The following is a 26509-nucleotide window of genomic DNA, read 5'->3' as shown; positions in this document are numbered from 1 at the left end:
TTCATGAAGCCTGCTTAAGATCTCTCTCCCTCCCTCACTGACCCTCCCTCCCACTCCCCCCCCAAAAAGAGTTAAAAAGCAAACAAAAGGATCAAAGAGAGGTTATCTAAGGGAGATCTCACTAAGTAGTTGTAAATAATTCAGAACGTTTTTCCAAGGATGTGCACTTGGATTATTGAAGGAGGGAGTTATGGGGTATTTAGACATACACTTTCACATTAACTATAGACAGGTGGATTCGTTCAAAATGTTTAGATACAATTGTGATTTTTCTAACAGCAATTAAAATTGAAAGATAATTTTAAGAAAAAGTAGTAGAATACACATATGAACTTTATCAAAGAAGAATTTTAAACCAAGGGAAAGTTCGAGAAATAATTTTGAAAAGAAAACATAAAATGAATTTAATTCTCCAACAAAGATGTCATTTTATGTGGAGAATTTCTACAATTACTATAAATCAGAGATAACTTTGAGGAGTCTCTGACTTATTAACAGCTGTGATCACTAGTCATTCCTATGCTCAAAGTGTAGTCATTCAAGGGCAAAAATAAGAGACTCATTTTATTCCCTTAATCAAACAGAATGGTGGCTGTGGAGCCATGGTTAGGGGCTAAATTATGTGCACTTTGCTTTCAGAGAAAAAATATTGAAAGTATATCATTATGTACTTGGGTAGAACTTTATATGTCAGAACAAACCAACCTGTCAATGCTACAGGTGTAAGGGGGTGAACACACTAGTATTTCATATTGATCAGAAAGGACAATGAAGTTCTGTTGAGGTAGAAAGATTTAATAGATAATTATAATTTCACATTGATTTTGAAATCTGGTTGTAGGTCAGGATAAAATTGAGAATCTGAGAATAATGAAGTCCCTGATGATCTCTGCTCTCTTAAATGTGGAATTTTTAGTCACTTTTCTCTTAAAAGAGCATATCTCCGGGATTTGGAGGTTTATACTCTTCCACCAATCATAGACTCCTTTAAACATACAGGCTCTCAGTGATTAAAAACGAAATCCTATGGCATAAATCTGCAGTTGCCACCCAATAACCAAGTGTCCATTCCCAGATGAGAACTAAAAATCATCATCTTACTGTTCTTTACTTCTGCTTAGAGATAAGCCTTTGCCCTGAATGTCATGAGGATTCTGCATGTCTGTTTATTCAGAGGCAAGAGGTGAAGATGTCAGGGTAATAGGGAAGAAGGAAGTACATGCTTGGGAGCCCTGAAGCAGACAAAGGAACACAACAGTGTATCTGGATCCCTCAGAAAACTCCCTGATGCTTTTTTTTTCAGCATAACAGTATTCATTATTTTTTCACCACACCCAGTGCTCCATGCAATCCGTGTCCTCTATAATACCCACCACCTGGTACCCCAACCTCCCACCTTCCTGCTACTTCAAACCCCTCAGACTGTTTTTCAGAGTCCATAGTCTCTCATGGTTCACCTCCCCTTCCAATTTCCCCCAACTCCGTTCTCCTCTCTAATTCCCCTTGTCCTCCATGCTATTTGTTATGCTCCACAAATAAGTGAAACCATATGATAATTGACTCTCTCTGCTTGACTTATTTCACTCAGCATAATCTCTTCCAGTCCCATCCATGTTGCTACAAAAGTTGGGTAATGGATAAGGAAAATGTGGTCTATATACACTATGGAGTATTATGCCTCCCTGATGCTTTTAATCGTAAGATCACTTGTTTGAATCCCATGAGTTTCTTACTAGGTTTTATGGAATACATTCTATTTCCTCAGAGTTTCTGACCCTTGTTTTTTGAAATAGCCACCTACCAAACAGATTGTATTTGCTGCCAACACCGTAGCTGCAGTGGCGACATCTGTATACATCTGTGGAGATGGGGACTCTGAAGCCTGAGATGATGATTGGGGATTCCATGATTTCACTTCTTGCTAGGCAGTGATTACCTCTTCACTTGTAATTGCTAGGAGAAGGTCTGTATGGGATTTAAGATTACATCTGAAAAGCATTTGTGAGTTGAGCAAATTATTTAAGGCTATTGATGTTAATTAACAAATTTATACAAGGAGGGGACGCCTGGATAGCTCAGTGGGTTAAAGCCTCTGCCTTTGGCTTGGGTAGTGATCCCAGGGTGCTGGGATCAAGCCCCCAATCAGGCTCTCTGCTCAGCAGGGAGCCTGCTTCCCTTCCTCTCTCTCTGCTTGCCTCTCTGCCTGCTTGTGATCTCTGTCTGTCAAATAAATAAATAAAATCTTTTAAAAAATTTATACAAGGAGAATGACTAAAGAAATAGAGAAGTTGGTGAAGTTGGCGGTTGGCTAAGTCTCGGTGGGGCACTGTAGACCTTTGTAAATAATTTGGAATTTCTCTAAGTGAAATGGTGAGCCAGTGTATACATAGTATTGGAATATAGAGGGGCATGACCCAACCTGTGTATTGAAAGGCTCAGTCTGGTGTCTGTACTGTATATGGACTAGGGGGAAGAGAGGAAGCAGACAGGTCAATGAGTCACTATCACACCATAATTTGAACAAGGAAAGCTTAAAGAAACAGAGAACTAGAGTAACAAAGTATTGGAGGATTAGAAGGATCAAGAACTCTGAATAGTATGGGATTGTCAGATATAAGGAACTCCAGGCTGGAGATAGAGTTGTCACACAGCCTATCCCAGGATGAAATCTGTACCCTGTGGGCGAGTGCACAGCTGGACCACGGAATGACAGAGAAATCTCCGGGAGTCTCCAGCTCTCAGGTCCGGCCGTGCATGCTAGCCAGCAGCTTTCCCAACACCACCATTCCCAAGAACTTTTAAAGCGGCTTACCTCTGACCCTCAAGAATAGTTTTCCCAGACACTCCCAACTTCCAGAGGACAGTTCCCAGAAGTATGGCTGGCGAGGCATCAAAGCAACTCTGTCATTCCATAAGTCACCACCTGCCCTCTTGGACAAGATCTTATAAAGGACAAGCTCTCTGGTAGGGTTGAGGGTATCTCAACCCCACCTGGACACACAGTCTCAGCCCAAAGGGTGGTCGCTTCTAATACTTGCTCTTCCTGTATGTTTTGGGGCTCTTTTTGTTTTTACTGACCAGTCTGTCATTATAGCAATCTCCTATTGGTCTTTTTTTTTTTTTTCCTATTGGTCTTTTATATTAAACTCTCACTGTGCAAATTCTGGTGTGGTTTCTCTAGTTGGCCCTGACTGACATTCACTTTGCAAGCAATTAAATATGAACTATAGCACCCTTTGTTGGTGTGTGTGTGTTGGTGTGTGTGTACACTGATGCGCTTGTCACATTTGCATGTGCCTGTGTGTGTGTTGATCAGAAGCCAATGCACTTTGAGGATTTACCTTTGAGTTCCATCCATCTAGAGAAATTGAGGGCAGAGCTCATTGGCCTGAAAGCCACGGAGGAGGGTGCTAAGGAAAACCCCCTGCCCATTCTGTATTTTAAAAAAAGAAAAAAGGTTTAAATTCTGCATCATCCAGGACACAAATTCTTTCCCAAACTGCCACTGCCTGAAGAATCCCTATAGAGAAAAGAATTAAGGATCTAGCTAGTAATAGTTGATTTAGAATAAGGCTTCTGGGTCTCATCTTGCATCCAGAAAGCAGAATGAAATGATTAAGACAAAGGAGTGAAGAATTACCCATGATGCCAAACCCTGGCAGAGGAAGAAAATCCCCATTTCCAAGTTGACAGAACTCGTCACACCAATATCTAGTGGAGCTTGATCTTAACTGAAGTCAGAAGAATTAAAAATAACAAGTATGTTATCATCATCCTGCCCAGCAGTTCTAGTGTTAAGCTCAACACAGGTTTCTCACTGTAAACGAGCATTAAGAGTATGTGTGTGAGGGTCACTTACTAATGTTGTGCTTTGGAAATAACGTAAACGTCGAGCAGAACAGGCCCTGGTTCACTGCAGCTGTAGACAAGGAGGAACTCCTCACTCCAAGTATGGAGTTACCTCCAGAATATATTCTTACATGGGAAAAAAGTGAGATGCAGACGAGCAGATGAAGTAAGGTCTATTTTTCTAAGAATTCAAAGAATACTAGTATAAATATAAGTATGAATATAAAGAAATATAGTTTGAAGAGGACTATGGGAGGATTAACAAAAACATAAAAATGATGTCCTCATGGACAGAGAAAGTTGGAGGCTAGACTTCTCTGAACTGACCTTGTATTATGTTATGACTGTTATAAAACTGGAAATACTTTGGGGCACCTGGGTGGCTCAATGGCTTAAGCCACTGCCTCCGGCTCAGGTCATGATCCCAGGGTTCTGGGATCAAGCCCCACATCGGGCTCTCTGCTCAGCAGGGAGCCTACTTCCCCCTCTCTCTCTCTGCCTGCTACTCTGCCTACTTGTGATCGCTCTCTCTCTGTCAAATAAAAAATTAAATCTTCTTAAAAAAAACTGGAAATACTTTGCATCTTTACCAAACAACATAAAACAAATGTATAATAGAATAACCCATTACTTGCAATGTCAAATGAATTTTAAGACATATGTTTGTGTGTATGTGTGCAAACCTTGTTATGTGTGAAGTTTGGGGCCAATCCACATAAATAATAACTTTTGAGAAACTTAAAAAAATAATTTTGTCTGTTTATTTTTATTGGGATATATTCAGACAAAACACCAGCCAAGAAATTGTGAACTGGTATCTAGTATCATATTCTTTAGTAAAATCATAGTTTTTTAAAATGATGGAATAAGAATACTAATATACTTGAGAACCAAGTCTTTTAGGAAAAAATAAAAGAAATAGAAAACCAAACTGTTTTAAGATGCTATATTTTTTCATTTCCTTGAAAAAAAATCAACATTAACCAATCTGTATTTGATGTAAAATATACAGAGAGACATGAACAAGTCTAGCTATTATGACCAACTCCTGAGCACCTCCATTCTACAGATTGTGACCTCTAAATGCAGTTTCTCACTAAAAAGGTATAAGACATCTTGACGAAAATTTGACAATTCCTAATCCACTGGGAAAAATGAAACATCTTGTTAAACCATCAAGCAAGAACGCTGTGAAAAACTTCTAGTGGGAGGCAGTAAGAAGGAACTATATTACCTCTGAAGTATCCTTCACAATAAATGACTATAATTTGAGTAAGCCATTAGCAAAAATCACACATTTCATGGCTGTCAGGGACAGTGTGTGAAACAGTATCAGTGGAATGCAATAAATTAATAGAATGTATTAAATTATTCTAGATCAATGATCCATTTATTTTTTATTAAAAATGAGGGGGAAAATAGGAGGACTTACTATTTGCCAGACTCCTAATAGAAAAACACAAATTAGAGAGGCTTTGGTGGCTCAGTCCATTAAGCATCTGCCTTTGGCTCAGGTCATGATCCCAGCGTCCTGGACTGGAGTCCTGCACTGCGCTCCTTGCTCAGCAGAGAGCCTGCTTCTCCCTTTGCCTGCTCCGTCTGCAGCTCCCCCTGCTTGTGCTCTCTCATTCTCTCTCTGATAAATAAAATCTTAAAAAAAAAAAAAAAACATGAATTATATGGGGATATTAGATCCTGATTTAAATGATTATTAGTGGGGTGTGGTTTTTTTGAGGGAATAAGGAAAACATGAGCTATTATTGTTATTTAATGGTTAAATGGTTAAATAATAATGTTAATTATTGTTTTGGTTATTGTACAATAATTATGAAGGTACTCAGGTCCTCCTTGTGAATGGAAACCATCTTTAGATCCCATATCATTGTGTTGAAGTATGTTCTTGATTATTTACTCAAGAATATAATGACATATATGAATTTATTTGTTAAGTAATCCAGTGTGGATAATGTGAATAGCAGTGTAGATGAAATGAAATGACTGTGTTGAAAGTGGTACTCAGTCTATGAGCCTAATGCTATTATCTTTCACACATATTTGGAATTTTCCATTGTGACAGTTTTCAAAAGCATTTTATTCTCAATAATATTTTCTAAGTTTTATGTCTTCAAGGCAATGTTTTTCAACCTGAGACAAAGTGCTTTTTATTCTTATTGTTTCATTGTTAAATTATGTTATTCTGACTATATTGAAATGTTTTTCTATCTTTAGACAGGACTCGAAAAATCAGATGATGTCTGTATCCAGAGGGACCAGATAAATGAGCAGTTTGGAAACTAAAGAAAGTAAAACCTGCCTAATATACAGGTGCTTGTGTGCTCATCAGTTAATGAAATGTGTCAGATTTTTACATAATTCTAAAAATAAGGAATCTAGGTTAATAAATAAGTTACCAAACTATTTAAAAGAAAGAAATAATCACGTTAAGAAAACTCTTTGGGGGCAGGTATCCAAACCAAGTCTGATTTGTATGAGCCTTTGTGGCAAGTCAGTGATTTCACTCAGATAAAAAACCTTATCGCTGATGGAAAAAGAAGCCAAGATCTAAAATATATTAATATAAGATGAAATTCAACAAGATTTTAAGGGGAGGCTTCCCAAGAATGGGTTTTCTTTAAGAAATACTCTGTTCGGTACTGAATGGAGAAATACGGAAATATTCCCAAATTGATCACAAATAAGAGGACTCTGCTGGTCCCTTATTTACTCACCAATTTCCTGGCATTTCAACAAGGCAGGGAAAATAGCTGTGAGATATATTTATTTTAAATGGAAATAGACTGAGAGCTGAAATTCCTGAGTATCTCAGAGGCACTATCGGACCACATAAAAGGTTAGAATTAACAACATAGTTTAACATTTACGTATATGCTATAAAAATAATCAGAAATCAACCAGTTTTCTGTATGTAGGAAATATTGTCTCTATAATTATAAATATAAATACACTAAATACAGTTTTGTAAAATACCAAATAGTCTACTAAAATATTCTTTAAAGGAAATAATTTAAGCTAAATAATGTGAAATATTAAAGCAAAATTAAAGCCCTATTAAAAGCTTAAAATCAGTACTAAAGGACTATTAAAGTCCTGATTATTCCTTTTGTCTGTCCCCCACAAACTTTTTGCTACCTTTGTGTATGTGTGTGTGTGTGTGTGTGTGTGTGTATTAAGATTTTATTTATTTGAAAGAGAGCATAAGCGAGGCAGCACAAGCAAGGGAAGCAGCCAAGGGAGAGGAAGATACAGACTCCCCACTGAGCAAGGAGCCTGACACGGGGCTTTATCTCAGGACCCTGAGATCATGACCTGAGCCCAAGGCAGCTGCTTACCCAACTGAGCCACCCAGGCGCCCTTGCCACATTTTTCTTACCATAAAAATTTTGTTTCTATCATGCAAACAAATGAGACAGTATTTTCTGTAAATGAGATATGAATGTTTACAAATGAGAGAAATTTCTAAACATGCTAGACTTTAGTTAGCACGACATGCTGCCTCCCTGATGCACCACATAGAGCAGCGTCTCCAGAAGCCCTTGGGCATCTACCGGGTGGCACTCAGACACTCACCATCTGGGGCTCCTGTTCTCTTACTGCTGACCACGCGCCCGCATGTTAAGTCTCTAGAGGGGAACCTGTGAGGTGCGGTGTGCTGTGGGCAAGTGAGAGAGAGTTTCACAAGGGCTGTAACTGAGGGAGAGGGGGCAGCTGGGGTGGCCCTGAGCCGGGTGGACAAGGGTGGCAAGAGCCTCTGGTTTCCTCAGCTGGGTTCCAAGAGCAGATGTCTCCTATGCCCCTCAGTCTTTTATGTTCGATTTCAGAAAGCCTCATGCTTTTAAGAGAATGGATATTCCTGGATCTCCGGAGATAAATTCCTTACTATAATGAAGAACTGGAAAAAAAAATAGCTACTCACCCAGTTGGTGTGTGCTGTGAGGCCAGTGGCTGCAGTGATGGTACCTGTGTGGGTGTGGAAATGGGGCTTTTGAACCCTGAGGTTAAGGTTTTGAGATGCCATGACCTCATCTGGTTTCTGAAGGTGATTATCATTTCACCTGTAATTGCACTGACAGTGTCTATGGGGGATTTAAGATTACTTCTGGAAAATATTTATGAATTGTGCGTATCACTGAACTATTAAAAGTGATTGATGGAGGTATCCAACAGGATACCATGCACAACAGCATGGGGAGAGCAAAAATCCTAATGTAATTGAACAGAAGACACTGAAATCCCCTAAGTGAAAGAACGAAGCTGAGCACATCTTACCCACTTAGTTCGGTATTTATATCCAAAATATTTCTCTTCCTTCCTCAGAGCCCTGAAGGTACTGAAATTGAAGGGAGAGACCCTAATGGATGTGTAGAGTTAGAAACAACATATGACGTTGCAAATGACGGGAACTCTGCTTTGTTCAGTGCTTCAGCAGATACTTAACAGTGTCCCTTATGTGGGTCAGGCACATTTCTAGGTATATGGTATGAGTGCACAGAACATAAACAAGGAGTGTTTCCTTATGGAAATTGCCTTGTGGTGAAGAGAAACAGACAAGCAATGGGTCTTGTTGAATTACTTGGTGTCTTGGAAGGTAATAGGTCTCATGGAAGGAGAAAAGAACCAGACTGCTTAAAGAAAGTGAGGGGGTGGGGAAGCATTATGATAGTAAATTGGGTCTCCGTAGTAGGATTCAGCGAAGATGAAATTTGGAGGAAAATGTTAAGGTGGCTAGCGATAAATTCCTCATTTATTCCTGCCCAAATGGTACATACCCATTTTCCTGTTTTACTGCACTAGACAAGAACACCAGTATTAATACTGGACACAAGTGTGGAGAGTAGGCATCCTGGTTTTGCTCACAATCTCAGGAGCATGTTTTATAGTGGACAAAGAGGTATGGCAGTTAACCGCATTTGCAATAGCACTTTTGTACAAGCTCCTTAAGAGGATCCCTTCTAAGTTTAATGATTCTCTCTGTCCTTGTCACACACGCATCCCAAATTTTTTCTTAAAAAATTGCTTTGGAGAAAAGTATTTTGTACAGAATGGGGAAAAACCCTCAACATAAGAAAATTTGTGGAAGGCTTCTTTTTTTTCTTTTTCTTTATTTTTATATTTTTTTAATTTTTTTTTTAAGATTTTATTTATTTATTTGACAGAGAGAGATCACAAGTAGTCAGAGAGGCAGGCAGAGAGAGAGAGGAGGAAGCAGGCTCCCCGCCGAGCAGAGAGCCCGACGCGGGACTCGATCCCAGGACCCCAAGATCATGACCCGAGCCGAAGGCAGCGGCTCAACCCACTGAGCCACCCAGGCGCCCCTATTTTTATTTTTTTAAACATTATTTATTTCACAGACAGAGATCACAAGTCAGACAGAGATCACAAATAGGCAGAGAGGCAGGCAGAGAGAGGGGGAAGCAGGCTCCCTGCTGAGCAGAGAGCCTGATGTGGGGCTCGATCCCAGGACCCTGGAATCATGACCTGAGCCGAAGGCAGAGGCTTTAACCCACTGAGCCACCCAGGCACCCCTTTTTTTTTCTTTTTAAATATTTTATTTATTTATTGACAGACAGAGATCACAAGTAGGCAGAGAGACAGGAGGGGAAGCAGGCTCCCCGATGAGCAGAGACCCCAACACGGGGCTCGATCCCAGGACCCTGGGATCATGACCTGAGCCGAAGGCAGAGGCTTTAACCCACTGAGCCACCCAGGTGCCCTTGTGGGAGGCTTCTAAAGCAGTAGTTCAAGGAAAATTTATCACATTAAACACTTACAGGGAAAAAAAAAAGGTCTCTGGGCGCCTGGCTGGCTCATTCTGTGAAGCATGTGACTCTTGATCTCAGGGTGGTGAGTTCGAGCCCCACATTGGGTGTGGTCAGCGGGTTGGGCCTCTGCCTTCACTCGGGTCATGATCCCGGAGTCCTGGGATCGAGCCCCACATCGGGCTCTCTGCTTAGTGGGGAGCCTGCTTCCTCCTCTCTCTCTGCCTGCCTCTCTGCCCACTTGGGATCTCTGTCAAATAAATAAATAAAATCTTTAAAAAAAAAAAAAAGAGAAAGGTCTCAAATCAAGGATCTCACCTTTAGAAACCAGAAAAAGAGAACTGAAATCCAGAGAAAGCAGAAGGAAATAATAAAGACCAAAACAAAAATGAATGCAATAGACAATGAAGAACTGTACAGAAAATTCATGAAACCCGAAGCTTTAAGATCAATACACTGATGAACCTCTATCCAAACTGATCATATAAAAAGAGGGGAATATACAAACTTCCAATGTTGGAAATGTTAGAATAAATAAATATATATTAGAAGTGATATCACTAGAGATTCTACAGGTATTAAAAAGATAATAAGGTGGGGCGCCTGGGTAGCTCAGTGGGTTGGGCTGCTGCCTTCGGCTTGAGTCGTGATCTCAGGGTCCTGGGATCGAGCCCCACATCGGGCTCTCTGCTCAGCAGGGAGCCTGCTTCCTCCTCTCTCTCTGCCTGCCTCTCTGCCTACTTGTGATCTCTGTCGGATAAATAAAATCTTAAAAAAAAAAAAAAAAAGATAACGAGGGGGTTGCCTGGGTGGTTCAGTGGGTTAAAGCCTCTGCCTTCGGCTCAGGTCATGATCCCAGGGTCCTGGGATCGAGGCTCTGCACCGCATCTGGCTCTCTGCTCAGCAGGAAGCCTGCTTCCCGCCCCGCCACCTGCCTCTCTGCCTACTTGTGATCTGTGTCTGTCAAATGAATAAATAAAATCTTAAAAAAAAAAAAAAAACCAGCAGCCCACACTGGGGCTCCAACCCCCGACCCTGAGATCAGGGCCTGAACCAAAAACAAGAGTCTGAGACTTAACCAACTGTGCCAGGCGCCCTGATGTCACAGCATTTTTGCATAAATACATTACCCTTATATTTCTGTATCTTTTCTTTGTTGGCGAAATTCCTGATTCCAGTTACATAAATACATGTACTTAATTTGTTTCAGTATTTAACAATAATATGATGAGTCATGAAATTTTAAGGCCCTTGCAGATATTTCTACCTTTATATATCACTAGTAATATACAGTCAGAACTTCTTTTTTTCTGTGTTGTTTGAATTATTACTCCTTTGTAGGGAAGCTCTACACTTATTGCACAATTAAGTTTATATACCTTTTTTGCCTTTGAATTTTATGGATTTTGATTTCATTTTAACATGGTTTGATAATGTTATTTCCAAAAATATTTATAGTTTTCCCAAAATCAAACATATAACATCTGGTCAGTTCATAACTAGTTTCTGTTCCTGTCTTTAAACCCTGGTCAGTGACTTTTCTAAAGCAGTCACACTCCTTTTAAAAAATTTTATTATTGGGGCGCCTGGGTGGCTCAGTGGTTAAAGCCTCTGCCTTTGGCTCAGGTCATGATCCCAGGGTCCTGGGATCGGGCCCCACATTGGGCTCTCTGCTCAGCAGGGAGCCTGCCTCCTCCTCCTCTCTCTCTCTGCCTGCCTCTCTGCCTACTTGTGATGTGTCAAATAAACAAATAAAAATCTTTTAAAAAATTATTATTATTTTTTTATTTGACAGAGAGAGACACAGTGAGAGAGGGGACACAAGCAGGGGGAGTGGGAGAGGAAGCAGCAGCCTTCCCGCTGAGCAGGGAGCCCAATGTGGGGCTCAATCCCAGGACCCTGGGATCATGACCTGAGCCAAAGACAGACGCTTAATAACTGAGCCACCCAGGTGCCCCAGGAGTCACACTTCTTACAATGGCTCACCCTTAAACAGTCTTTAAAGGCGACTGAATATGTAAGTACAAATGTACACATACACAAATATATTTGTGTGCACATGCATTTCTTTACATTTTTCTAAATTAAAAAAATCAGGATATGAGAGAGTATACTGAACCTTGACTTTTTTTCATCTAACAAAATATTTCCTATTTTCTCATTTCACATATAGCATTTAGAGATTTTTTTCATTCCATTTTAGCACTGTAGTTACTATGTAAATTATGAGTTCAGACTGTTAATTCAATCATTCCCAATTAATTAATTAATTTGGCATAAAGAGAGCAGAATTATTCAGAGCAGCAGGCAGGAGGAGAGGGAGAGGCAGACTCACTGCTGAGGGAAGAGCCCTGCTGAGGGGAGAGCCAGACTCAGGGCTGGGTCCTAAGACCCCAGGATCATGACCAGCACCAAAGGCAGACACTCAAACGACTGAGCTACCCAGGTGCCCCTTAACTAGGACAGATGTTTACTGATTATTTTTTACGTGGAAAACTAGATGCCATGTTATTTTCTGTATTTTCTGGGCATGAGGCTGCTTATGTAATTCAGTTGTCTTCAGATTCCTGTGACTGCTGTTAAAATGTGTTTGCTGTAAAGTTAATACCATGGGTTCTGTCAAGTTGGAAATAAGTCTCTTATACCAGAAAGTTGTGTTCACAGTAGGATGGTGACGTTAAAAGGGTACAAAGAAGTAAAGTGGAAGGAGCTCCCCTAAGCTAGGCCTGGAGAGTCAAGCATCACAATGCATGGCCCACTTATATGTTTAAGCATGCATCATTCCATAATATTAATTCCATGAATTAATAAAAATGAGTGAACAATCCATTGGGAAACTTACTTCCAAAGTCGAATGCCAACTAATAAATGTGGGAAGACTGATGGGACTTGATCATCAGTGGTGGCTGAAGCTATGGGCTGAAACACTGATGTGGATCAGTATAGTCACGCAGTTTCAGAACATCTTCTGAGTAACTACATACTACAAATAAAGGGAAATAAAACAACAGGCCCGACACAGAGTCCCTTATGTTAAGCCCTATATCACCAAACCAAAACTTAATTTTTTTTATAGATTTTATTTATTTATTTGACACAGAGAGAGAGATTGCAAGCAGGCAGAGAGGCAGGCAAAGAGAGGAGGAAGCAGGCTTCCCGCTGAGCAGAGAGCCGGGGATGCCGGGCTCCACCCCAGGACCCTGGGATCATGACCTGAGCCAAAGGCAGAGGCTTTAACCCACTGAGCCACCCAGGCGCCCCCAAGACTTAATTTAATTACAGTTTGGCCCTCCCAAAAATGGAACCATAAACCATCAGGATCTCCTGATCAGCACTAGTCAGGTACTTTGCCTGAGGGCCTCCAGCCATCTCCTAAAGGAAAGTGACCTTGTATGAACCAACCCATCTTTTGCCTAGGATCACTTCTTTTTTCCTACTTCCTTCTCCCTTATCAAAGTATTTCATTTTGTACAGCTCCTTGGAGTCCCCTTCTATCGGCTAGATTAGATGCTGCCCTGATTTGAATCACCTTTTGCTCAAATAAACTCTTAAAATGTTACAAAAAATAAAGGAAAATAGTAATTCTTGAGTCAAGAACACAAACTTACAGAAGTGACTGAAGTTACTATCCGTATTGGTAAATACGGATACCACGTACCTCCCGATATGAAGTACTATGAAAGATACAGCACCATTTCTGTGATTTCAGTGTAAAACAATGCAAGAGCAAAATATCACCATTAGGAAACATTAGAGAAACAGAGGGAAATTCTACAAACTATATGACGTGTCATGTCCATGGAACTCAAAGCCTGATTAACTGTTTCATTAAGTAGTGGAGAACAGTGACAACCAAATGCCTCATGCTGTTCTGGGTTTGCTCACAGACCCGTAGAAACCAAGGGGCAGAATTAGGACCAATGGTAACATCTGGACATGCCCTGTGGATTACTTAATAGTATTTTACCAATACTGAATATCCTGATTATAATATTCTGATCATATAAAATGTTCCCTTAAGAAACACGCACAAAGCATCCACTTGTACGGAGGCAATATATCTCCCCATTAATTTGGATTGTTCAGAAACCCACACATGTACATGTGTGGGGAGAGACTGATAAAACAAAAGACACAGAACAAACAACTGTTTAATCTGGGCAGAATTTATACATGAGTATCTCTTTTTTTAAAATATTTTATTTATTTATCAGAGGGGGGGGGAGAGAGAGCAAGCACAGGCAGACAGAATGGCAGGCAGAGGCAGAGGGAGAAGCAGGCTCCCTGCCAAGCAAGGAGCCCGATGTGGGACTTGATCCCAGGACGCTGGGATCATGACCTGAGCCGAAGGCAGCTGCTTAACCAACTGAGCCACCCAGGCGTCCCTATACATGAGTATCTTGTACTATTTTTGTACTAGAAGTTGAAAACTAGAATTTTTAAAAATTCAAAAATCAACACATTTTACCACTTCATACAAAATGTATGTATCATAATCAACTCAGATGACGCAAAAGATATCATTTGATGCTAATTCACCCATTTTTGGCTTTTTTTTTTAAAGTGTAGGATGGGTTTTCCTTAAACATTGAAAATATTCTACAACACACGCCATATGTATGATGTTAATATTTCACCTAAGATCAGAGACAAAAGAAAAAAAATTGGGATCACTTGGCCTTCAGCATTACTCCACAGAAACTACCTCATGCTGTACGGCCAGGAAAAACATACACATACACATTAGAAAGGAAGAAATAGATGGTTCTTTCACCATCTAAAATAAATGCCAGAACGCATCATCTGTACCAGCCCTAATGCAAACATCCTAATGTCAGGACTCCTCCCTTTTTCTTCACTGCCGTCCTGCTCTCCTCTTTTCCACAGAACCCATCCCCTTCTCACGTGCTATGGGAGTTAGGAACATGGCATTTCCTCACCCAGAAAGTAGGTTCCATGAGGGCAAAATTCCTTTGTTTTAACTGTCCCTCAGAACAATGTACTACTTAAAATAAAACCCATGAGCCTGGGTGGCTCAGTGGGTTAAGCCGCTGCCTTCAGCTCAGGTCATGATCTCGGGGTCCCAGGATCGAGTCCCGCATCGGGCTCTCTGCTCAGCAGGGAGCCTGCTTCCTCCTCTCTCTCTCTCTCTGCCTGCCTCTCTCTACCTACTTGTGATCTCTGTCAAATAAATAAATAAAATCTTTAAAAAAAAAAAAAAACAAACCATGAGAAATCAGTTACCAAGCATGTTTAGATGCAGCCTTAAGAAAAACATATACTGGCAACAGGCCTCTGGGGGAAGGGGCCATATACGGCTTTGAAGCCAAGCAGCAGGGGACGCCTGGGGCCACTCAGGCCGGAATGCCGCCTGCTTCATCCTCCCATATCTCCCCTTCCCCTGAGAGCACCCGTGGCTAATTTGATGAGCTATTTGAATGTGCTCCTCAACTATAAACTTTATACTGCTTGACCAGACGTATTTTGCCTTTCTTCTTGTTTATCTACAAGGCATATGATTAATATGTGGCCTTCTTCAGCCCTTCTGTTGATTACTGTCTATACCTAATAAAAACGGGACTGAGTTGTTCCGGGGCAACAGTCTTTTCTGCTATTGTCCCCTGCTCCCTTGCTCTTGCAGCTGACTTGTTTGTGCCTCATTCTTCTCCCGTGCACCGTCTACAAGCGGCAGTTTTGTGCAACTCATATATCTAAAAGAGTCCAAGACACTCATAAGATATACAATAAATTATTTCTTGGAGCACTAAATGTCACCTTCACTTTCTTTTTTTTTCATTTATTTATTTATTTATTTGACAGAGAGAAATCACAAGTAGACAGAGAGGCAGGCAGAGAGAGAGAGAGGGAAGCAGGCTCCCTGCTGAGCAGAGAGCCCGATGCGGGACTCGATCCCAGGACCCTGAGATCATGGCCCTGAGCCGAAGGCAGCGGCTTAACCCACTGAGCCACCCAGGCGCCCCACCTTCACTTTCTTATCCATTTATAAGAATCCACTCTGCTGCTTATCCTAACTTTACTAAGTTAGTAAAGTTGAGAATCCTGAGTACACTCACCAATGGAGAAGAATCCTGTTTTGGAGACAAAATTTTCAAGGTGGTTAAGAATCCGGCAAAGCCATGTGCTCAACTTCCTTGTCTTTTTAGATTCCAGTGTACTCTGCTCACCTACCCTAGGCATCAAGCTCCCTCTGTGCTCAAGGACAGGACTGCCACCTCAGTCACCCAGGCACCCCACTCCTCAGTGTGCCCAGAACACAGAAGTGGTCATGTGGAGGAAGGATGGAGATCTCAGGAGACCCCTGCCGAGCCAGCAGCAAATATATAGTAGGTCCTGGCACTGAACATGTTAAGACTATATGGGATGACCTTGGAGTTGAGGGAACCAATCCTCAGATGTCCATCTAGTGGAAAATGCATCACTCCTGCTTTGGAACAAACTGGGGTCAGCATTCCATGCATGCAAAGAAGAACCTTTGATAAAAACCATGATGTTTCCAAAGGGGTTTCTCCAACTCTCTTGAAGTAAGGCTCAGCCACAAGTACAACCACAGCTACAACATACACCATCCTCCAGAGAGAGGACAGAAGAGGGCAGGGGTCTTCTGAGTCAAATGTCCTTTCCAAAGAACAAAAAACCATGCACACTATCAAACAAAAACTCTTACGAACTCACAAAGAAGGCAATCATACTATGTGTGTCACAAAAAAGGCGCAGGCCCACTATGAACATGTGAACTGTGTATGTAGTCTTTTAAAATGATGTGAGGAAAGCTCCAAGTGAGGAAATGATCACTTTTTATTTTTTCTGTACATTTTTAACCCATTAACATTGATTACTTTGTGTACCTTGAAAACTAGTGTTGAAGGACAGTCCACAGGATGAATTTCAAATGACCACCTCCAATGCTGGCACCCAGGGAACAGGATGTCCACGGTGGCAACTGTGAAGCCCCCACAAACCCAACCCCTGCATGTACACAACTGGAGTCTCCTCTTCAAATCCCTGACACTTTACTTGAAACCAAACTTCACATTTATAAGATCAGACAATGAGAATACTGTTTTTCTGGGCATATCATGACTTTGCCTCAGCTGAGTGTTTCATTTCACTGATTTTAGCAATAATGTGAGCCCCAGAAGGCTGTGGAGAGGGCCTGGGGAATGCATAGTCCTCCCCACGGGATTAACCTGTGAAACCCCAACAACACAAAGGAATTAGGCCCTGGCTGAGAAATCCACATCCATATTTGTCAGGGGAAAATGAAGAAAACAGCAGAATGGAATCAAGAAATAGGGAGGGGGAGAGAACACTGGGCATTTAAAAACCACAGAAACAGGAGTTTTACTTATAAATACCAAAGCCTTAAGCAGTCCCAAGGGAGCATGTTTTAATGCGGCTGTTGTATGCGGACCCTGCTCTCAGACATCAGAGGCAAGTGGCAGGTGATGTTACTTTCAGACTTCTAACCTTCTAAGTTCAAGTACCTCATGACTCAGACTTGACATTTCTCACAAAGAATGATGCTCCTTGTGGGTAGAGATGGGTGCAACAAGGCTTCCAGCAAACGTCTCTAGAGTTGTCCTCACGACAGCTTCCTGACACAGAAGAGCCATAAACACACATAAAAATGAAGGGCTGAGACCCTTTCTCTCCAACATTCCCCACAACCAAAATAATAAAACTGATGAAAAACTGTAAGAGGTTTGGCAGGGAAATCTGACAGTTTGTGAAGACATTTGTTTTTTCCATTTATAGTCTAGATTTCCATCCCCTTTTCCTCCTCCTTTAAAAAAAAAAAAAAATGCTGAGATGGCTTTCTAAGCAACAACCAAGGGGAAAATGTGTGGTTGGAGGTCTTTGTAAGTGCACAGTACCCACTGCCTGTCTCCCACATCCTTCTCACAGTAAGGCCTACGCTGTGTCCCATTCCATCTGACTCTTAAGTGCTGAACTGTCACAGGTTTTCTCACAGTAATGACAAGGATGTGGTTCCCGTTTGTTACACATTCTCAGATGGTTAAGTAAGTATCTTCTTCCTGCTAAAATGACTCCTCAGTAGTTGCATTCAGAATGTGTTTCCCTGAGGCTTTCTCTGGCACAGACAGAGGTGGACCCATGAGTGACCTGCCTTCTCAAAATTCTTTCCGGTGTGAACCCCATGGTGAGTGGGCGGAGAGCAGTGGCTGGAGGCTTTCTCATGTTCACTGCATCACAGGCCTCCTTTCCAGTATGACCACTCATGTGCCTGAAGACCCAAAAACAACCTCTCTGACATTCTTTATACTAAGAGGGTTTTTGTTTGGTTTTTGTTTCCTCCACTGTGCTCCCCTCATGATGGACAGAAGAGCAGCAGCAGGCGAAGGCCTTTCTACATTCACGGCACCAAGAGCACTTCTCTCAAGTATGAACTCGCTGGTGCTGCAGGAGGTGTGACCTGCGTTTGAAGGCCTTCCCACACTCGAGGCACTTGTACGGTGTCTCCCCCGTGTGGATGACAGAGTGCTGAAGGAGGTACGTGCTCCGGTGAAAGGCTTTCCCACACTGGGCACACTCATAGGGCTTCTCCCCGGTGTGAATCCGCTGGTGCTGCGTGAGTTCTGAGCTGCATCTGAAGGCCTTCCCACACTCCATGCAATCGTAGGGCTTTTCTCCCGTGTGGATGATGTAGTGCTGAATCAGATGTGCTCTGTTGCTGAAGGATTTCTCACATTCTTTGCACTCAAAGGGTTTTTCTCCAGTGTGGGTCCTGTTATGCCGAATAAAAGTAGAGCGGTGGGTGAAGGCCTTTCGACACTGGCTGCACTCGTAGGGCTTCTCCCCAGTGTGAACTGGATGGTGCTGCATGAGGTAGGACCTGCGTTTGAAGGCCTTCCCGCACTCCACGCACTTGTATGGTTTCTCCCCCGTATGAATGAGGTAGTGGCGAATAAGGGTTGAGCTCTGGCTAAAGGCTTTCCCACATGCATTGCATTCATATGGCTTCATTCCAGTGTGAACCCGCTGATGTCGAACAAGGTACCACTTCCGGTTAAAACCCTTCCCACACTGCTTGCATTTGTAGACAATATTCCCGGCATGAATCGTACGGCCTTTACTGCATCCCTGTGGGTCACATTCATGGAGAACATGTCCCTGAGACACTCTTTCCTGTAACACCCAGGAGTGCAGATTATCCTCTGTCCCCAAACCACCATCTTCAAGGCTCATTTTCCCAAGATGGGTCTCTTTTTGAGCATCTGTCCCAGGCTTCAACTGACCTTTCTGCATTTGCACAAGCCCTTCCCAATCCTTGTCGTGCGCCAACCTGGAGTCCTTTGAAGATCCCTGAGTCAGGCTTCCCTGGAGCAAGACTCCCTCAGACAAAACCAGCTGAGGAGTGCTTGGGTCCCTCGTCTGAAGTCTCATGCTGTCACCTGCAGAGAAGCCAACACACAGACGGGAACTTCTAGTGATTCAATACGGAAGAAACAAACTCAACACTTCAGTGGGAAAGTGAGAGTGAAACAGCGCCCCGGGACTGCTGTGTTCCCCACCTCTGGATCCTGGGTCTCCCATGACTGTCTATGGTCCTTGTAGCCTTGACACCATTCAAGGGAAAAACCCGAGGACAGGCTGGACCAAGGAACCAAGGATCTGGAGTGGAGACCCCTCCTCACAGTCCAGAGAAGAGGAGGGAGGACAATTTTGAGAACACTGTCTGTGGGGTATTTGCTTCAAGAATTGGTATCTCTTGGTGTTAAGAGAGTACACAGAAGTGGCACCACATAGGACTGGGAAGAAAAAGAGGTCATCCTCCCAGAGAAGTGTCCCATGAGCTAAGTCCTAATGGAGAATTAGAATTGCCAGAGAGAGGAAGAGAAAAGGAGCACTGGGTTGGAATGGAAGGAACAAGCATGGGTAGGGTCACTCTTGGGGAGTGCTGAACAGTTAAAGGAAGAGAGGGCCCCAGATGCCTGGTGAAGCCAACACTGAAGGGTGATCATGAAAGGAAGAGAATTAAGACTGAAGAAGAGGGATGGAGGGACACTCCGAGACCAATGGTATACATGACAAGCTTCTGCTCTGCTGGGAGGCATCACGTGGTAGTTAAGAGCATTCTGCAGCCAGAAAGCCATTGTTCCAGTCCTGCCTCTACCAAGTGAGTGGTCTTGGATGGGTTACTTTCTTCTTCAAAGCACAATTTCCTCATCTGAGAGACTAGCAGACTCCATTCTCATTCAGTTCTCCAGGAATGTGACCAAGAGCTCACAAGTTCAGAGGCACTGGTTCCTCGCCTGCTGAAGGATCCCTAACCACCCCACAACCCCCGACCACCTGTCTGCTCCTACCTGAGCAGGTGCTATGGGAGAGGCCTCCCTTTACTGTCCACAGCTCCTGCCCATGCTCCAGCAGGTGGGCAAACTCTGCTTTGGGAACTGGATGCCCTGTTGATGGATAAAGAAACAGGTCATGGTGTATGAGAAAAAAGCAGTATTTCCATCCCATCTGGGACTTCATGGCAGGGCCAAGACCCGGATGAAGCTGTGAAGAAAATGCTGATGCGTGACCTGGAAACCAAGTGCACAAATCCCATTCTTGGCTTCAACTGCCACAGAAGGTAGTCCTGTCCGTCCAGACAACATCAATGTCTTTGAATCTCATCGGCAAAAGCCATTTCACACACAGCCATGGGACCCCAGGAAGGGGAGCCCCTCCTTCCAGAAGGGATTCTGTAATTAATCTAAGTCACTGTTCTCGAATACCCTGTGCTTCAGAAACACTTAGGGATGCTTGGTTCCAACCTCAAACAGAAAGAAACAAAAGTGCTTGGGCTGAGGCCTAGCCATCAGTATTTCTGGGCTCTCTCGCTAGGGAATTCTCTCTCCCCAAGAGAACTAAAACCTGCCAGGGGAAGAAATCAGTGAATGGCATCTCTGATGGGACTGGTAATCTGAGACAGGCAGGTAACCTGAGCTGAAGACAAAGCCTTTATTCCAGCACAAAAGGAGGCTGAACAAGGGGGCTGCTTCCCCAGTCCTAGCTGCAGCACCCCACAGGCCTGCAAGAGCGCCAGCCTGAGGAACAGGGAGATGCCTGGTCCAGGGAGAGGAGCATAGAGAACCTTCATATCACTGAGGACAGAACTATGTAACTGCAACCTCCAATCCAGGGCAGCCCCATCCTGGGGCTTCCCATTAGGCAAGATGGGGAATTTCCTTCAAGGAAAGCCACTTTCCAGCTTGTTTTTGTTTCATGCAGCCAGATACGGCTCAACACAGCCAGGTGGGTTCCGCACAGCATTTCAAGGGCTGAGGTATCAGGACCCATGGAAGTCTCCACTGGCAGATTCTGACCCTCAGGCTGGGACTCATTCAGGCAGGTCTCAGTAACGGTCACTGATGTGTCCTATGTGCCTGGCACTGAGCTCAGGGAGGGGCAGCAGCGCCTGGGTGGCTCAGTGGGTTAAGCCGCTGCCTTCGGCTCAGGTCATGATCTCTGGATCCTGGGATCGAGTCCCGCATCGGGCTCTCTGCTCAGCGGGGAGCCTGCTTCCTCCTCTCTCTCTCTCTGCCTGCCTCTCTGCCTACTTGTGATCTCTCTCCGTCAAATAAATAAATAAAATCTTTAAAAAAAAAAGAAAAGGTAAACCAGACGTTCCTTTGGCTCTGACAGGAGTTGAGCCCACTCTCCCCTCAGGGCCTTTTCTTATACGGTTCCTCTACCTGGAACCCCTCCTCCACCTCCCCTCCAAGCTTCAATGCTCAGTTCCAATGTCACTCTCTGAGATGCCTTCTTTGCAGCACCCATGATGGGTTATGACCACCTGGCTAAATACTCCTAAGTTCCCCTAATTCTCCTACAACTCATCACAACTCATCTAAGAACTGGCATCCACCTTCCCACCTAACTCAGAGTGACTGGTCTGTATTCTCACACACAGGGCGTCATTGTCACTGATGGCTTCTCTTTAAATGGACCCCATTTAATTTTTGTTAAGTGTTTTGTTCTCAAATGGAACTCTTGTTTTGCTGTGGTAAATGAAAATAGTCAAGTTCACTTTCCACAAATGACAGGTTACCATCAAAACAACAGAATCAAAGTAATGCCATTAGAGCCCAGCAAGTTCATGCAGAGAGCTCCGGACTGTGAGCCAGAGGCTGTTCCTTCTGCTGGAAAAATTACCCACAATTAGGGCACCTGAAATACTCAGCACTGTTCTGAGACTTTCTCTTGACACCAATCAGCATTCTAGACAGAGGCGGTCAAAGGACTGGCTTTCTCAAGGTGTCCACCCCTGGCATTTTGTGACATTCCTGTGCACTTTCTAAAGCATCTCCTGCTCCAGTGGAGGGCTGTGACCTAGGCCTCAGGAGAACATGTGATGATCATGAAGACACCACGGGTCTTTTTACAGAGACCGTGTTGTTCAGGAAAAGCCCTGGGGCACTGATGACAAATATGGGGATGTGCCTGACTTACCTCTCTCCTGAGAACAACACATCACTCATAGCTGTGCTAACTGGGCCCCGGACGCCTAACCCAAGAGACTCCTGTGTAGTCTAGAATATGGACATCAGACCGCAGCCTGAGTGTGCTGAGTCTTGGGGTGAGTCTGCGTTCAGAAGAAGGCTGTTTCTATCCAAATGATCCCTGATGCAGACCTGACACAGGGAGACCAGGTAGAAGGACAAGGACTCAGAAAACTGCAGGGTCTTTGGGGAAGACGGAAGATGGCTCCTGTGACCTTCTTAATCAGCCAGGAATCAAGAAGGCTGGGCTGCCCCACAGGGATGAGAGGTGAGCCCTTACCCAATGAGACCAGAAGCCCACAGGTCTCCAGCATCACCTCCTGGTACAAGGCCCTCTGGTCCAGGTCCAGATGTCCCCACTCTTCCTGGGTGAAGGTCACAGCCACATCCTTGAAGGTCACCAAAACCTGAAAAATCAAACAGAGGTAATGATGTTGACCTTGTGCTGCTGGATGGGGTCAGAACCCTATAACTTAGTCTCTGGTCGAGATATGGAGAGACCCAGGCCTGACTCACTGAGGCCTCCTGAGGGCAGAGCTCTGTGCTGGGCTCAAGGGGGAGATACGTGCAGCCTTTGGACATAATGCAGTCATGGCTGAGAGAAAACCTCCTCTGGGAAGCTGCTGGAGATAACAGATAGTAGCATTCCCAGGAAGACCATGGGGGCAGACAGTAGGTGATCTGGGACATCAGACTGATTGCGATGATAATCCCAACAATGAGAACTGCAGCAACAGTAGCTCAAGTCTCCCTGGTCCTCCCCTTGTGCCCGCCCCAGCTGAGGGCTTCACACGGAGATAAAGTGACTAAAAATCCCCTATTCTGGATCCAGACTCCCAGGTACTTTATTAAGACTCTTGAATCAGACACTTGCCAGCTGTGACCATGGGGTGGACATCCCATCACTTCTCTAAGCCTTGACTTCCACATCAGTACAATTAATTGTTCCCACTTCACCAGGCAGTTCTGAGAAGTAAAGAGAAAATGTACACATGGCAAACAGTGGAGTGCCTGGCCTGGAATGTGTTCAATTATTTTGTGACTTTTACTAACCCTCCCACAGCCCACAAGGTGAATGCCACCATTACTTCCAGCAGCCAGAGGCTCAGGAAGCTCTAGAAAGTTTCCCCCCGTCTTACTTTCAAGGAGCAGAGAAAGAATCTGAACATCCAGTAAAAGCATTACCAGAAAACAAGCACCTTAAAAAAGGCTATTCTAAGTGGTGACACGGATGCACAGGAGTAGAGAGTACAGGGCACAGACCTGCAAGGCCGTGGGGACAGGACCTGGGATGAAGGGAAGTGCAAGGGCAACGGCTGCAATATGGGAAGGACTTTGGCAAGTTCAGTACCACCCAACTGGGTGCAGTGAGCACAGGAAGATCCAAAGGGGAGCACTGAGGTAAGTCTCGGGGCAGATGGAACAGAGCCCTGAGGGCCACAGAGGGGGCTGCGTGCATTTGATATAAGTATGATGGGAGCCCCTGAGGGGGAGACCCATTCACTCATTCAACTATTTACTGACTACCTTTTACAAGCCCAGGCCATTCTAGGTCTTGGCATAGGGCAGCAACAGGCGCTCACAATTCAGGGCTGGAAACATATCCAAAATAAGCAACTAAAATCAGCAAGACAATGTCAGAGGGCCCTAAAGAATCTAAAGACAAGAAAATAGAGCAAAGAGACTAAAAAGATTGTAGTCCACTTTACATGGGGCAACACGGAAGGCATCTTTCAGGATGGCACACTGGAGTGGGTCTGAAATAAAGTGAGGGAGGGTGCCCGGTGGATGGGAGTGAGACAAGCGCTCACCATGATCAAGGCTATGAAGAGGGTACAACAGGGCTGACTGCTGGAGACTCACCTGGATCCCCTTGTGCATTTGTGTCCAATGGCACACGCTACTGCACACTATCATCACCGGCCATTTGAATGGACTCATTTTTCAAATCTAACTGAGTGTCTTAAACTGAGCGGAAACAGATTCACTACTGTCAGGGGAAAGCCAGCTCCATTTGCCTGCCTTCCTAGCTCCCCAGCCTGCCCTTCCGTCTTTTCTGCCCTAGCACAGCAGCAATTCCAAAAAACCACTCCTGCAGCTCCTCCACCCCAGCCCTTAGCTTTAGCGGCTACAGGCCAGGAAGGTGAGACTCCCACTGGGCTGAGCCAAGACCAACACAGGCTCAGGAGACATCTCCGAGGAGAGAGGTCCCAGAGTGATGCTCCCGGGACCCTGCGGGACACCGGGGACACACAACACCCACGGACCCTTTCTAGTTCCCTCAACCCAGGACGAGGAACTGTACATACTCCTCCGTTTCACACCTGAGAACACACGAGTCCAGCGCGGGAGAGGACCTCGCTCAAGGTCACGGGGTCGGGAAGGGGCGCGGCCAGAATCCGCGCTGGGCACTACAGGTCTGGACACTCCGGGCGGAGCGGGGCGGGAACCGGGGAGGACTGCAGGAGCCACACCTGTCCCTTCCACACAGCATTCCACCCACTGCCAAAGAGATGGGCGCTCCCCCCACGGGACCCCGACCCGCCTTCAGGAGCGGAGAAGGCCCCACCCCAAGCGCCGGGAAACAGCAGCCGGGGGAGCGGAGAGGCTCGGGGGCGCAGGACACCGCCTGCCCACATGCCCACTCACCTGCGCCGGATCCAGGGACGGCGCCATCCGGCCGCGGGGCTCCTGCGGGCTCGGCCCGCCCACCCCCGCAGGTATGCGGGCGAGGCCAGTCGCCGCCGTTCCCCGCCCACCCGATGAGCCGCCGGTAACTCACAGCCCGCACGCACCCCTGCTACGTCACAAACACGTCCACTCGCGTCGCCGGAAGTCCCGCCTCTGCCAGCGGACCCAGCGACGCCCCCTTTGTGCGGCAAGGCCTTCTGGGTAATGTAGTTTTGTCCTGCCTCCTACCCAATGAGGAATGCTCCTCAGCTCTTTCTAGAACCCGGGCACTGGGAGAGGGTGCGCTGAGGCTCAAGAGAAGAACGGGGCAGCATCGGATACTCGCAAAGGGGACGCAGGCAGACCATGTATAAGATGCATGGGGGAAGGGGCACCTGGGTGGCTCAGTGGGTTAAGCAGCTGCCTTCCGCTCAGGTCATGATCTCAGGGTCCTGGAATCGAGTCCCACATCGGACTCTCTGCTCAGCAGGGAGCCTGCTTCCCTTCCTCTCTCTCTGCCTGCCTCTCTGCCTACTTGTGATCTCTCTCTCTCTCTCTGTCAAATAAATAAATAAATCTTAAAAAAAAAAAAAAAGATGCATGGGGAATTGCTATGGGATAGAAAACACCAGCAACAAGACTGATCACAAAAGAGACACCCATACATTGGAGCAGACTTGAGGCAGTCACAATTTCTCAGCACTGTGTGTAGGGTATTAGGGCCAATTTAATGTTAAAACCTATTTAACTATTAGGGCCTGCTTAGCCAGAGCTACTTCATATTGCCTAGGTAGCCATATTGTTGTTTACATCCACGGACTTCACTCTGGGAATAAATGCCCCAGTAGTTCCTGCTATGGTTCCGGGTATTGATTCCAGGAGTAAACGCCTTAACAATAGAAGCCACGTACCTTAGGTCTGTAGGTATGCCCTACAAAACCAGCCTATGAGATCAGGAGGGGGTCGCTCTCCTCGAATGAAAGGCCTGGACAAACTTTACTCCACCCGAAAGTTGTTTGCGCCCGAAAGTGTTATCAACCGGCTACTTCTGCTTCTGTAAAAGTGCTTGCTCAATGCCCGGGCTAACTGGCTACTTTAGCTTCTGTTCGAATGCTTGCTTGATGGCGCGCGTGGGCTCCCAACACCAATCAACCAACGCCAGGTATGATTTTTTTTTAATATTTTATTTATTGAATTGACAGACAGAGATCACAAGTAGGCAGAGAGGCAGGCAGAGAGAGAGGAGGAAGCAGGCTCCCTGCTGAGCAGAGAGCCCGATGCGGGGCTCGATCCTAGGACCCCGGGATCACGACCTGAGCCGAAGGCAGAGGCTTTAACCCACTGAGCCACCCAGGCGCCCCTATTTTTTAAATTTGTTTGTACCCCACCCAAAACTTGTTTGTGCCTGCTTATAAAAACCCTGCACTTACTCTGCCTGGCACCTCGGCGTCACCGGCAACGAGTGCGCTGAGGTCCGGGTTCGAACTCGTAATAAATGACCCTGGCTGTTTGGCTTTGACTCGTGTCTCTGGTGGTCTTCAGAGGAGGGCATACAATGCACTCGGCATTACAGGAGGGGCCCTGGCTGGTCAGTCTGACTTCTAATGCTTGGCATAGAATAAAGCTTCACATAACTTTCACTTTGTCTCAGTCTCATTCCTTTGATATGGGCCTCAACATTCT

General features: G+C 44.8%; 1 protein-coding gene across 1 annotated transcript; it reads right to left on the bottom strand.

The window, feature by feature from the left end:
* Nucleotides 1–17157: 17157 nt before the first annotated feature.
* On the bottom strand, nucleotides 17158–24914 carry ZNF550 (zinc finger protein 550). The gene is made up of 4 exons (XM_044257493.1): nucleotides 24806–24914; nucleotides 22437–22563; nucleotides 19976–20071; nucleotides 17158–19060 (listed from the first exon to the last, which is right to left on the bottom strand). The coding sequence occupies exons 1-4, from the start codon at nucleotides 24830–24832 to the stop codon at nucleotides 18045–18047; spliced, it is 1266 nt and encodes a 421-aa protein (XP_044113428.1). The 5' UTR covers nucleotides 24833–24914; the 3' UTR covers nucleotides 17158–18044.
* Nucleotides 24915–26509: the final 1595 nt, after the last annotated feature.

The sequence above is a fragment of the Neovison vison genome, chromosome 7, assembly GCF_020171115.1.
Source record: "Neovison vison isolate M4711 chromosome 7, ASM_NN_V1, whole genome shotgun sequence".
NCBI lineage: Eukaryota > Metazoa > Chordata > Mammalia > Carnivora > Mustelidae > Neogale > Neogale vison.
Note: the sequence above shows the minus strand (reverse complement) of the source record. Positions and strands in the feature narration are given on the sequence as shown.